The 13,044-nt window shown below is 50.5% G+C and overlaps 1 protein-coding gene and 1 pseudogene across 1 annotated transcript; both read right to left on the bottom strand.

The window, feature by feature from the left end:
• Positions 1-5,389: 5,389 nt before the first annotated feature.
• On the bottom strand, positions 5,390-11,949 carry neff2 (neuronal intermediate filament family member 2). Its single transcript, XM_080191382.1, has 3 exons — positions 10,876-11,949; positions 8,931-9,055; positions 5,390-5,658 (listed from the first exon to the last, which is right to left on the bottom strand). Exons 1-3 carry the CDS (start codon positions 11,881-11,883, stop codon positions 5,598-5,600), a joined length of 1,194 nt encoding a protein of 397 aa, XP_080047508.1. The 5' UTR covers positions 11,884-11,949; the 3' UTR covers positions 5,390-5,597.
• Positions 9,168-9,290, bottom strand: LOC145351300 (U2 spliceosomal RNA; annotated as a pseudogene).
• Positions 11,950-13,044: the final 1,095 nt, after the last annotated feature.

The raw sequence follows: 13,044 nt of genomic DNA, 5'->3' as shown, positions 1-13,044 counted from the left end.
TCTCTCTCTGTCACTCTGTGTCTAACTATCTCTCTCTCTCCGTCACTCTCTGTGTCTATCTGTACCTCTCCGTCACTCTCTGTGTCTATCTGACTCCGTCACTCTCTGTGTCTGTCTGTCTCTCTCTCCGTTACTTTGCTATCTGCGCCTGTATACTGTATTTGTGTCACTCGCTATCACAATTTTCACTCTTTGTATCACTGTTTCTCTGTCACTCTGACCCAATCTCTCTATCTCTGTCACTCTGACCCAATCTCTCTATCTGTCACTCTGACCCAATCTCTCTATCTCTGTCACTCTGACCCAATCTCTCTATCTGTCACTCTGACCCAATCTCTCTGTCTCTCCCCATCTCTGTCACTCTGACCCAATCACTCTATCTCTCCCCATCTCTCTATCTCTGTCACTCTGACCCAATCTATCACTGTCACTCTGACCCAATCTCTCTGTCTCTCCCCATCTCTGTCACTCTGACCCAATCACTCTATCTCTCCCCATCTCTCTATCTCTGTCACTCTGACCCAATCTATCACTGTCACTCTGACCCAATCTCTCTATCTCTCCCCAATCTCTCTATCTCTGTCACTATGACCCAATCTCTCTATCTCTCCCCCATCTCTCTATCTCTGACACCTTGACCCAATCTCTCTATCTCTCCCCGATCTCTCTATCTCTGACACTTTGACCCAATCTCTCTATCTCTCCCCCATCTCTCTATCTCTGTCACTCTGACCCAATCTCTCTATCTCTCCCCCATCTATCTCTGTCACTCTGACCCAATCTCTCTATCTCTCCCCCATCTCTCTATCTCTGACACCTTGATCCAATCTCTCTATCTCTCCCCCATCTCTCTACCTCTGTCACTCTGACCCAATCTCTCTCTCTCTCCCCCATCTCTCTATCTCTGTAACTCTGACCCAATCTCTCTATCTCTCCCCCATCTCTCTATCTCTGTAACTCTGACCCAATCTCTCTATCTCTCCCCCATCTCTCTATCTCTGTCACTCTGACCCAATCTCTCTACCTCTCCACCATCTCTCTATCTCTGACACCTTGATCCAATCTCTCTATCTCTCCCCCATCTATCTCTGTCACTCTGATCCAATCTCTCTATCTCTCCCCCATCTACCTCTGACCCAATCTCTCTGTCTCTCCCCCACCTGTCTCTGTCACTCTGACCCAATCTCTCTGTCTCTCCCCATCTCTCTACCTCTGTCACTCTGACCCAATCTCTCTGTCTCTCCCCCATTTCTCTATCTCTGTAACTCTGACCCAATCTCTCTATCTCTCCCCCATCTCTCTATCTCTGTCACTCTGACCCAATCTCTCTGTCTCTCCCCCATCTCTCTATCTCTGTCACTCTGACCCAATCTCTCTATCTCTCCCCCATCTCTCTATTTCTGTCACTCTGACCCAATCTATCTCTCCCCCATCTCTCTATCTCTGTCACTCTGACCCGATCTCTCTATCTCTCCCCCATCTCTCTATCTCTGACACCTTGACCCAATCTATCTCTCCCCCATCTATCTCTGTCACTCTGATCCAATCTCTCTACCTCTCCCCATCTATCTCTGTCGCTCTGACCCAATCTCTCTGTCTCTCCCCCATCTATCTCTGTCACTCTGATCCAATCTCTCTACCTCTCCCCATCTCTCTATCTCTGTCACTCTGACCCAATCTCTCTATCTCTCCCCCATCTCTCTATCTCTGACACCTTGACCCAATCTCTCTATGTCTCCCCGTCTCTCTATCTCTGACACCTTGACCCAATCTATCTCTCCCCCATCTTTCTCTGTCACTCTGACCCAATTTCTCTGTCTCTCCCCATCTCTCTATCTCTGTCACTCTGACCCAATCTCTCTATCTCTCCCCCATCTCTCTTTCTCTGTCACTCTGACCCAATCTCGCTATCTCTCCCCCATCTCTGTATCTCTGTCACTCTGACCCAATCTCTCTATCTCTCCCCATCTCTCTTTCTCTGTCACTCTGACCCAATCTCTCTATCTCTCCCCAATCTCTCTATCTCTGTCACTCTGACCCAATCTCTCTAGCTCTCCCCCATCTTTCTATCTCTGACACCTCGACCCAATCTCTCTGTCTCTCCCCCATCTCTGTATCTCTGTCACTATGACCCAATCTCTCTCTCTCTCCCCCATCTCTCTATCTCTGACACCTTGACCCAATCTCTCTATCTCTCCCCCATCTCTCTATCTCTGTCACTATGACCCAATCTCTCTATCTCTCCCCCATCTCTCTATCTCTGTCACTCTGACCCAATCTCTCTATCTCTCCCCCATCTCTCTATCTCTGTCACTCTGACCCAATCTCTCTATCTATCCCCCATCTCGCTATCTCTGACACCTTGACCCAATCTCTCTATCTCTCCCCCATCTCTCTATCTCTCCCCCATCTCTCTATCTCTGTCACTCTGACCCAATCTCTCTATCTCTCCCCATCTCTCTTTCTCTGTCACTCTGACCCAATCTCTGTCTCTCCCCCATCTCTCTATCTCTGTCACTCTGACCCAATCTCTCTATCTCTCCCCCATCTTTCTATCTCTGACACCTCGACCCAATCTCTCTGTCTCTCCCCCATCTCTCTATCTCTGTCACTCTGACCCAATCTCTCCCCCATCTCTCTATCTCTGTCACTCTGACGCAATCGCTCTGTCTCTCCCCCATCTCTCTATCTCTGACACCTTGACCCAATCTCTCTATCTCTCCCCCATCTCTCTATCTCTGTCACTATGACCCAATCTCTCTATCTCTCCCCCATCTCTCTATCTCTCCCCCATCTCTCTATCTCTGTCACTCTGACCCAATCTCTCTATCTCTCCCCCATCTCTCTATCTCTCCCCCATCTCTCTATCTCTCCCCCATCTCTCTATCTCTGTCACTCTCACCCAATCTCTCTGTCTCTCCCCATCTCTTTTTCTCTGTCACTCTGACCCAATCTCTCTGTCTCTCCCCCACCTCTCTATCTCTGTCACTCTGACCCAATCTCTCTATCTCTCCCCCATCTCTCTATCTCTGTCACTCTGACCCAATCTCTCTGTCTCTCCCCCATCTCTCTATCTCTGACACCTTGACCCAATCTCTCTACCTCTCCCCCATCCCTCTATCTCTGTAACTCTGACCCAATCTCTCTATCTCTCCCCCATCTCTCTATCTCTGTAACTCTGACCCAATCTCTCTGTCTCTCCCCCATCTCTCTATCTTTGATACTCTGTCTGTCTTTATCACTCTCTATCTGTCTCTTCGTTCTGTGTTTATGCAGTTTAACTCTCTCTCTATCTATCTACCTTTATCACTCTCTGAGTATCTGTCACTGTCTATTTCTTTCTCCATCTCTTTCACACTTTGTCTCACCCTATGTTTCTGTCACTTTTGGTGTATCTCTCTATGTCTCCCTTTTTTACTCTCTATCTCTTTTAATTTCAGTATGGCTCTCAGCTTCTGTTTCTGTGACAATCTGTGTCCCTTTTAGTCTCTATGTGTCACTCTCTCTGTGTCTGTGTTTCATTTATCCCTCCTCTGCACTGTGGCCCCGCACTGCAGGATCCCAGTCTCTGAGCCCGAGGCCTGTACCTGCTTTAGCCCTACCTGAGGTACTCTGTCACACTGCGGCCTCACAATGCCTGGATGGTGATCTCAAACACCTGCGTGTGCGTCACAGAGAAGAGATCTGGACGACAACTCAATTCTTCAAGGAGTTGTCAGTGAGAGGATTATTTAAGGAATAGAGGTGCTGGAAACTGGAATAACGCAATGGGAGTGAGGGACAAGGGGACATGGAGAAGCAGGCTTGGGGTCAGGGTACAAGAGGGCATAGTGTTAGGGTATGAGAGCACAGAGGATCAGGTGAGAAAGGGCATGGGGTCATGGAACAAGGGGGCGTGGGGTCAAGGTGATAGGGGGCATGGGGGGTCAGGGTGCAAGAATTACGATGAGAAGGGACATGTGATTACAATGCGAAGAGATTTGGGTGAGAAAGAAAGGGGGAATGGGGTCAGGGTGCATGAGGACATGTAATTAAGATGCAAACGGCCATGGCAGTCAAGGTGCAAGGGGGCATGGGGTCAAGGTGCAAGGGGCTATGGGGTCATGATGCAAGGGTCATGGGGGGGGGTCAAGGTGTAAGGGGGAATGGAATCAAGATGAGAAGGGACATGTGATTAAGGTGTGAAGAGGTTTGGGGTCAGCAAGCAAAGGGGAATGGGATCAGGGTGCACGGGATCAAGATGGAAGCGGTATGGGGGTCAAGGTGTAAAGGGCAATGGGGGTCAGAGAGCGAGGGAGAATGGGGTCAGGGTGTGAAGGGTCATGGGGTTAAATGTGAGAGACATGGGGGTCAGGGTGCAAGGGGCATGGGGTCAGGGTGCATGGGCACATAGGGTCAAATGTGAAGGGCACAGGGTCAGGGTGCAAGGGGCATGGGGTCAGGGTGCATGGGCACATAGGGTCAAATGTGAAGGGCACAGGGTCAGGGTGCAAGGGGCATGGGGTCAGGGTGCAAGGGGACATGGGGTCAGGGGGCAAGGGGTATTAGTAGGACACAGGACAGGAATGTTGGAAGACTGGGTAAGAGTTATGAGAGAGGAGTGGGGGGAACCATCACCTGAACCAATAGTAGCATCTAATTACATTCAAACTCTCATCCAATTGGAACTTGCTGGTGTCCGCCATGTTTCTGTATGTATCTGTACATGTGTGCACACATATGTGTGGTCACATGTATTCACATATCTTGATACATGTATACATATTATACTTTTGTTTATGGTTGGGGCATAGATAGTTTTTGACACATTTACCGCTGTGTACACTTATGTTTGAATACATGTACGCACATTAAATACCGCTATTCCTGTGTGTAAGGCCTGAATTTGTGTGAGGTTCGGACTGTGTGAGGGTCAGACCGTGTGAGGGTGAGATTGTGTGAGGGTCCGGCTGTGTGAGGGTCCGGCTGTGTGAGGGTCCGGCTGTGTGAGGGTCCAGCCGTGTGAGGGTCCGTCTGTGTGAGGGTCCAGCCGTGTGAGGGTCTAGCCGTGTGAGGGTAGGCTGTGTGAGGGTCCGGCAGTGCAAGGGTCCAGCTGTGCGAGGGTCCGGCTGTGTGAGGGTCCAGCCGTGTGAGGGTAGGCTGTGTGAGGGTCCGGCTGTGCGAGGGTCCGGCTGTGTGAGGGTCAGACCATGTGAAGGTGAGATTGTGTGAGGGTCCGGCTGTGTGAGGGTCAGACCATGTGAAGGTGAGATTGTGTGAGGGTCCGGCTGTGTGAGGGTCAGACCATGTGAAGGTGAGATTGTGTGAGGGTCCGGCTGTGTGAGGGTCCGGCTGTGTGAGGGTCCGGCAGTGCGAGGGTCCGGCAGTGCGAGGGTCCGGCTGTGTGAGGGTCCGGCTGTGTGAGGGTCCAGCAGTGCGAGGGTCCGGCTGTTGTTGATTGTAGCACTGTGGTCAGGTGACTGACTGGTCAGTGTTTCACAGTAACTGTGAGTGGTTACTATGACGATGGAGGTGATGCAGAGTGTTCAAGGCAATGGAATAATGGCTAATGATTGCACTACATTGCTAGCAATGGAATCTTCAGCAGAGTGATGCTTTTAACTGTAGGGCTGCATTGAGGAGAAACTCAATCTGAATTCTTCACCCTCCAGGAGTTTCCTAAATGAGAGACACAAAGAAATATGGTGAAAAGTTTAATCACAGACAATATCAATTCTGTCCTTTCTCTCTGCCTCTTGTAATCTCTCTCCCTTTTCTCATACTCACTCCCTTGCTCTACAGTCCATTTTCCTGCACTGTCTCTCTCTTGTTCCCTCGTTCACTCTCTCTCCCTCTCACAATCTCTTTCTCACTCTCTCACACTTTCCCTCCCTCTCTCATTTGCAATCTTGTTCTCATTCCTTCTTGTACTTTCCCCCTTTCACTGTCTTTTTCTCACTCTCACACTTTCTCTCCCTCCCTCACTTACAATCTCTTCCCCACTCTCTCTCCCTCACACTGCCTGTCTAACTCGTACTTTTTCTCTCCCACTGTCCCGCTCTCATGTTCTCCCTCTCCCTCTCAGTACTTTCTCTTGACATTTCTTTATCCTGCTCCCTCTCTTGCTCTCTTTTTTTCTCTCTTTCTTTCACACACCCTGAAAAATGGGACTTGTTTTAAACCAGATCTCTTGTGAGTAATCTTACAATTAAAGAAGGCAATACTATATTAACAGAAGGATTATCAGAGGGGAGCTGAGAGTCAACCACATTGCTTATGACTCTGGACTCATAGGCATCATAGAATCCTACAGTTCAGAAGGAGGCCATTCGGCCCATTGAGCCTGCATCGAACACAATCCCACCTAGGCCCTGTCCCCATAACTCCATACATTTACCCTAGCCAGTTCCCCTGACACTACGGGTCAATTTAGCATGGCCAATCCACCTATCCCGCACATCTTTGAACTGCGGGAGGAAACGGGAGCGCCCAGAGGAAACCCACACAGACACAGGGAGAATGTGCAGACTCTGCATAGACAGTGACCCGAGGCTGGAATTGAACCCGGGTCCTAGGCACTGTGAGGCAGCAGCGCTAACCACTGAGCCACCGTAGACCAGACCAGGTAAGGACGGCAGATTTCCTTCCTTGAAGGACATTAGTGAACCAGATATGTTTTTCCAACAATCGACAAATGGATTCATGGTCATCAGTAGCTTCTCAATTCCAGATTTTTTTTTATTGAATTCAAATTCCACCATCTGCTGTGGCGGGATTTGAACCTGGGTCCCCAGAACATTAGCTGAGTTTCTGGATTAGCAGTCTAGTGATAATATCACTCGGCCATCACTTCCCCTCTCTGGAATTGCAATGTATTTACCTCCCAGGAACAGGCCATTTGGCCCAACTGGTCTTTACCAGTCCTTATGCTCCACATAAGCCTCCCCCTTTTTCCATCTCCTATTCATTCTCACTCATTGTTTGTTCTGAAATATTTCACTGCTCCTCACCTCAATCACTCCCTGTAGCAGTAAGTTCCACATTCTCCCCACTCTCTGGGTAAGGATATCTCTCCTGAATTCCCGATTGGATTTATTAGTGACCATCTTATGCTAGCAAACCTACCCCTATTTTTCTTTAATGGGTAGTGGGTATCACTGGCTGGGCCAGCATTTATTGTCCATCCGCAATTACCCTTGAACTGAGAGTATTTCAGAGGGCTTTTAAGAGTCAACCACATCACTGTGGCTCTGGAGTCACATGTAGGCCAGACCAGGTAAGGACGGCAGATTTCCTTCCCTAAAGGACATTAGTGAACCAGATGGGTTTTTCCGACAATCGACAATGGTTGCATGGTCACCATTACTGAGGCTAGCTTTATATTCCAGATATTATTGATTGAATTTACATTTCACCAGCGATGGGATTTGAACCCATGTCCCCAGAGGCACATCAGTATTCCTGATCCGGTTCATTACCACTACCCCACCATCACCCTCAGTATCACCCCTCAATCTTCCCTGTTCTGGAGAAAGGCTTATTTAATCTTTCCTGTTGGATATAACCTCTCAGCTTTGGGATCATTCGAGTTAATCATTTCTGCACTTTCTCCAACTTCTGTTTCCGTCTTGTAATTCGAGAGCAGAACTGTTCTGTGTGACCCAACCAGAGCTCAATGATACAAGTTCAACATAACCTCTTCTCATATACATTCAAATCCATGTAGAAATAGAAAGAGATGATAGATAAACAGAGACCGACAGCTATAATTAGAGCTTAATAGAAACAGATATAGAGTGAGCGAGCAAGTGAAAGAAATAGATAGAAAGGGACACAGTTAAATAGACATTTAGACAGAGACCAGAATAGAAAGGAAGGGAGGGAAGCTGGAGTACTGTGTGCAGTTTTGGGCGCCGCACCTGCGCAAGGATATTTTGGCCCTGGAGGGAGTGCAGAGGAGGTTTACTAGGCTGATACCGGAGTTGAGGGGATTGAGCTATGAGGAGAGGCTGAATAAACTGGGCTTGTACTCGTTAGAGTTTAGAAGAATGAGGGGAGATCTCATTGAGACGTATAAGATGATGAATGGGATGGATAGGATAGAGGTGGAGAGACTCTTCCCGCTCAAAAAAGACAGTAGGACTAGGGGGCACAGCCTCAAGATAAAGGGGAGGCGGTTTAGAACGGAGTTGAGGAGGAACTTCTTCACTCAAAGGGTGGTGAATCTCTGGAATTCTCTGCCCGTTGAAGTGGTGGAGGCTGCCTCGCTAAATATTTTTAAGAAGCGGGTTGATGGGTTCTTGATAAGAGAGGGGATTAAGGGTTATGGGGAGAGGGCGGGAAAGTGGAACTGAGCCACAACAGATCAGCCATGATCTTATTGAATGGCGGGGCAGGCTCGAAGGGCTAGATGGCCTACTCCTGCTCCTATTTCTTATGTTCTTATGTTCTTATGAAGAGGGAGTAAAACTGACTCAGAAAGACAGGGAAGCATAGTTGGACAGAGGAAAGACAGAGAGAGAGAAGGGCAGAGGCAGAGAGACAGAAAGAAAGAGACAGAGATAGAGACAGGGATAGTGAGACATAGAGAGAAAAACTGAGAGTGGTATAGTGGCACAGTGGTTAGCACATCGACAGGGACCCAGGTTCATTTCCAGCCTTGGGCCACTGTCTGTGTGGAGTCTGCACGTTCTTCCCGTGTCTGCGTGGGTTTCCTCTGGGTGCTCCGGTTTCCTCCCACAGTCCAAACGACATGCCGGATAGGTGTAATGGCCGTGCTAAATTCTCCCTCAACGTACCTGAACAGGCGCCGGGAGTGTGGCGACTGGTCGGGTGGGGGAGGGGGGTAGGGTGCGGTTTTCATGATAATTTCATTGCAGTGTCAATACGAGCCTACTTGTGACACTAATAAATAGATGTTAAACCATGGAGGGAAGAGAAGATTAGCCCACCTGTAAGCTGCAATCTCGATATCGAGGGCCATCTTGACATTTAGGAGATCCTGATATTCCCTCAGGTAACGAGCCATCTCCTGTTTGGCATCATTGATGTCTTTCTCCAGCTCACTGATCCTTTCCTGCAGCGACACACACACACAAAGAGGGCTGAGATTTCGAACAGCAATGGCAGCAAGCAAAAACATCCCAGGGAAATACAAAGTCACCCTCCGGAACCTCCCAGCTCCCAACAATCAATCACCTTCCTGTCACTTCAGTTCATAACTGACCCCCCAGATAGGGGACGCATCAGATATTAAACTGATAGGAACAGATACTACATTTAATCTGAAGCTAAAAGGCCGAGAGATGTATGTTTGTGCCTCTTATCTCTCCCTCTCTCTCTGTGGGGAGGAATGCCTATCGGAAACCCTTAATATCTATTAGTAGAATTATTTAAATCGTCCATGTATTTGAACATACATGTCCTGCTGCCACTCCCCTTCTCTTGCTATCCCGCTGCCAAACACCCCACCCCACCCCTCCCCCTCCCTCTGCACAACCATCCTTTGAAAATTTTGCTGCAATGCGTTAGCACCAGGGGAATAAATTCTCATTCGTAATCCTCTCCCATCTCCTCGCCTCTCACCACCCCTGCGTCTCTCCTTTCTTGTTTCACACTCTTCCCTTCTGCCTCTCTCTCGTGTCTCAATCCCTCTCTGTCCTTTGTTTCTCTCACACATTCTGTCTGTCTCTCTCTCTCTGTTCCTCCCTCTCTGCCTGTATCTCTCCTCTCACTCTATCTCCCTCATTATCTGTCTACATCTGTCATTTTATTTCTCTCTATCTTTCTCTGTCTCTTTTCCTCTCTCTGTCACTCCCTCTCTGCCTGCCTCTCTCCTCCCACTCCATCTCTCTCTCTGTCTGCATCTCTGTCTCTCTCTGTCTCTCTATCTTTCTCTGTCTCCTTTCCTCTCTGCCCCTCCCTCTCTCCCTGTCTCCTCTCATTGCATCTCCTCCTGGCTCTGTCGACATCTCTGTCCCTTTGTTTCTGTCTCTCTCTCTCTGTCTTTCACTCTGTGTCTATGTTTCTCTGTCCTGCTCTCTCTCTCTCGCTTTCTCGTTGCCCCCTCTCTCTCCCTTCCTCTTCACTGCACCAAATGAAAAAACCAAGCCAGTCATGATGCGGAATAAGCAACATTGAGAGGCTGCAGGTTAATGCGATTGTGATGAATTTAGGGACGGGTCTCTCCCAGAGGTTTATTCAGAATCCTGCCAGGGTGAAAATTTTGGTTTTCCGTCCTGCCCTCTCTCAGTGCTGAGAAATCAAACTAAGAAAGGTCATTTTTTTGACAATAACCTTGTGATTTTTGACCCTGAGGCTAAGACTGTGTCACAGGCACTGACAGAACGTCCCTCGCACTGCCGCAGAATAACGCAGCGACTGAAGCAGGCCATTCGCCACACCGTGCTAGCTCTTTGGTCAAGTGATCTTTTACCTGTAGCCCTGCAAATATTCCGTAACTCTGGGATTTCCTACTGCCATTTTGAGTGTAAGCTGTTTCCGTCAGGCAGTGTATTCAGGATTGTGACTCAAAGAAATTCTCTGCAGCTTGTGTCCTTTGTCAGTGACCTTCGACCCTCTGTCAGTGAGAACAATTATTGGATGGATTTATTCTATCAAAACCCTTTGTGAGTTGGAGCACTGGTAAATCTCTGAGCTTTCCCTTTCTAAGAACGATCTCCCATCACCGTTTAAATCGATCTTCCTCTACAAGGCCTAAGGGCGGTTCCTGGAATGGGTGGCAGTACCCCAAGGCCTGACCACTCTGGCATCGCTCCCCCCTCCCCCCCCGCCCTCCACTGACCTGGTCCTAAAGGGCGGTTCCTGGAATGGGTGGCAGTACCCCAAGGCCTGACCACTCTGGCATCGCTCCCCCCTCCCCCCACCACCACTCACCTGGTACTTGCGAACCTCCTTAGACTGCCGATCCTCCAGGTTCTCCAGCTGTTTCTGCAGGGAATCGATGACGCTCTTCAGGCCATCGATCTCCGAGCCGCGGGATTGGAGGAGGCGGTGGTACTCGGCGGTTTCCTCGCGGATGGAGCGAACCGCCTGGTTGTTCTTGTTGGCCATCTCGCTGACGGTGGCGAACTTGGTGCGGTACCAGTCCTCGGCCGCCTGCATGTTCTTGTTGGCCAGCTTCTCGTACTGGCAGCGGATCTCCTTCAGAGCCACCGAGAGGTCAGGCTTGGCCACCTCCACCTCCACCGTCAGGTGGGCGGCCTGGATCTGAGCGGCCAGCTCCGCGTTCTCCTCCCCGTACACCTTCTTCAGGAAGGAGATCTCCTCCACCAGGGAGCTGATGTTGCCCTCGATGTCGCTGTTGGCCAGCACGGCTTTGTCAGCCCCTTCCCTCACCTTCTGGAGGTTATCTTCGGCCTCCATGCGCAGGCGCACCTCCTCCTCGTACTTATCCTTCACCTGGGAGTACACCTCTCTCAGGTGGTCCCGATCGGCCTCCATCCTCATCTTCTCGTTGGTCTCGGAGTCCAGCAGGGCGCGCAGACCCCGGATCTCCTGCTCGTAGATGAGGTGGAGACGAGACGGGTCTGACTGCTTCTGCCTCAGGGCTTCCAGCTCCACCAGCAGCACCTTGTTCTGCTGCTCCAGGTAATGCACCTTCTCGATGTAGGTGGCAAAGCGGTCATTCAGGTCCATCAGCTGCTCCCTCTCCTGGGCCCGCAGGGTCAGCAGCTCTGCGTTGAGCGTGCTGACCTGGGTGAGGTCCAACCTCTCGGCATAGTCGGGCAGGGAGGAGACGGAGGTGGCCCTCACGGAGCGCTTGGGGGCTGAGGTGCGATGGACCGAGTACACGGTGGAGGAGATGCTGGACTTGGTGGGGCGAATGCACCGGTAATCATCCCAAGGTTTCCGCAGGGGGTTGAAGGGGTCGTAAGCACTCATCTTGAAGGCTGTTCAGCTCCCTCCCTCACTCTCTGTCCACCGGCAGTGACTGCAGTCCCGGCTGGGCTCCAGTTTATAAAGGGAGCGCTGGCCCATCCCCTTACATTGCAGAGGGTGGGGAGAATCCTTATTGATCCAACAACAGACCAATCAGACAAAACACCGCATTCTGAGCGAGCATTTTCTTCAATCTTCTGGTTCCCCGCTTCCATCCCTGGGAGATAATCAGCAAAGGAGGGGGGTTTAAAAAAAAACTGCAACTCACGGGGGTGATTCTCCCAGCCCACTGCACTGCTCTATAGCGCGACAGGCACACGCGGAGGCTGTTCCTCCGGATTCCCGCTGGACGGCACAGCCTGCGCCGGTCTCCAGCCCCAACCTTTTTACAGTAATCGGCTCCGTGCCAAATTACCATATGGGGGGGCGGGGTGGGATTCAGGACTGCTGGGGGAGAGGGTGAGAGATTGGGTCTGGCCTGAGTTCTGAGCTGGCCAAGGAGTGGGGATGTCAGAGCTTGCCTGCGGGAGTTCAGCGATCGGGGTTGGGGTTTCAGCAGTGACGGGGATTGGGGGGGTTGGGGTGGGGTCGGGGGGGGGGGGGGGGGTGGATTGCTTTGCTGTGCTGGCCTGCGATGGGGTTGGCCACCGATCGGAAGTGCGGGGCCATCATGCATGGACCGATCTGCACACTGACCGACTGGTCACTGGTTCACTATTCCGCAGCGGGAAGAGATCCCTTCCACTGATTTTCAGCGTGAACCCCGCTCGGGCACTCTGCAGTGCTCAGAGTGTGGGAGATTCAATCTGAAAATCCCACTGAAAAACAGCCAGCCAGATCCAGTTCTCACATGAATTATGGACTTAGAATTTCTTTGGGATAATCCAGGTCCACATCACACGGATTCCTCCATCAGCTTTTCTGTAACAGACTTGAGAGCTGAATGGCCTCACCCTGTTCCGTGTAACCAACTCAAGAGGGGCTGAATGGCCTCCTCCTGTTCCCGTGTAGCAGACCCATGAGGGGCTGAATGGCCTCCTCCTGTTCCTGTGTAGCAGACCCATGAGGGGCTGAATGGTCTCCTCCTGTTCCTGTGTAGCAGACCCATGAGGGGCTGAATGGCCTCCTCCTGTTCCTGTGTAACCAACCCGAGAGGGGCCGAAT

The sequence above is a fragment of the Carcharhinus amblyrhynchos genome, chromosome 1, assembly GCF_965287045.1.
Source record: "Carcharhinus amblyrhynchos chromosome 1, sCarAmb.v2.hapA, whole genome shotgun sequence".
NCBI lineage: Eukaryota > Metazoa > Chordata > Chondrichthyes > Carcharhiniformes > Carcharhinidae > Carcharhinus > Carcharhinus amblyrhynchos.
The sequence above is the reverse complement of the archived record's forward strand: the minus strand, read 5'-3'. Positions and strand labels throughout refer to the sequence as shown.

Excerpts from the sequence above, each read along its gene's own strand:
- neff2 (XM_080191382.1), bottom strand. The coding sequence starts at position 11,883 with ATGAGTGCTTACGACCCCTTCAACCCCCTGCGGAAACCTTGGGATGAT. Across the intron at positions 9,056-10,875 it reads AGGAGGTTCGCAAGTACCAG|GAAAGGATCAGTGAGCTGGA; the intron begins GTGAGTGGTGGT and ends GTGTCGCTGCAG. Across the intron at positions 5,659-8,930 it reads ATCGAGATTGCAGCTTACAG|GAAACTCCTGGAGGGTGAAG; the intron begins GTGGGCTAATCT and ends TCTCTCATTTAG.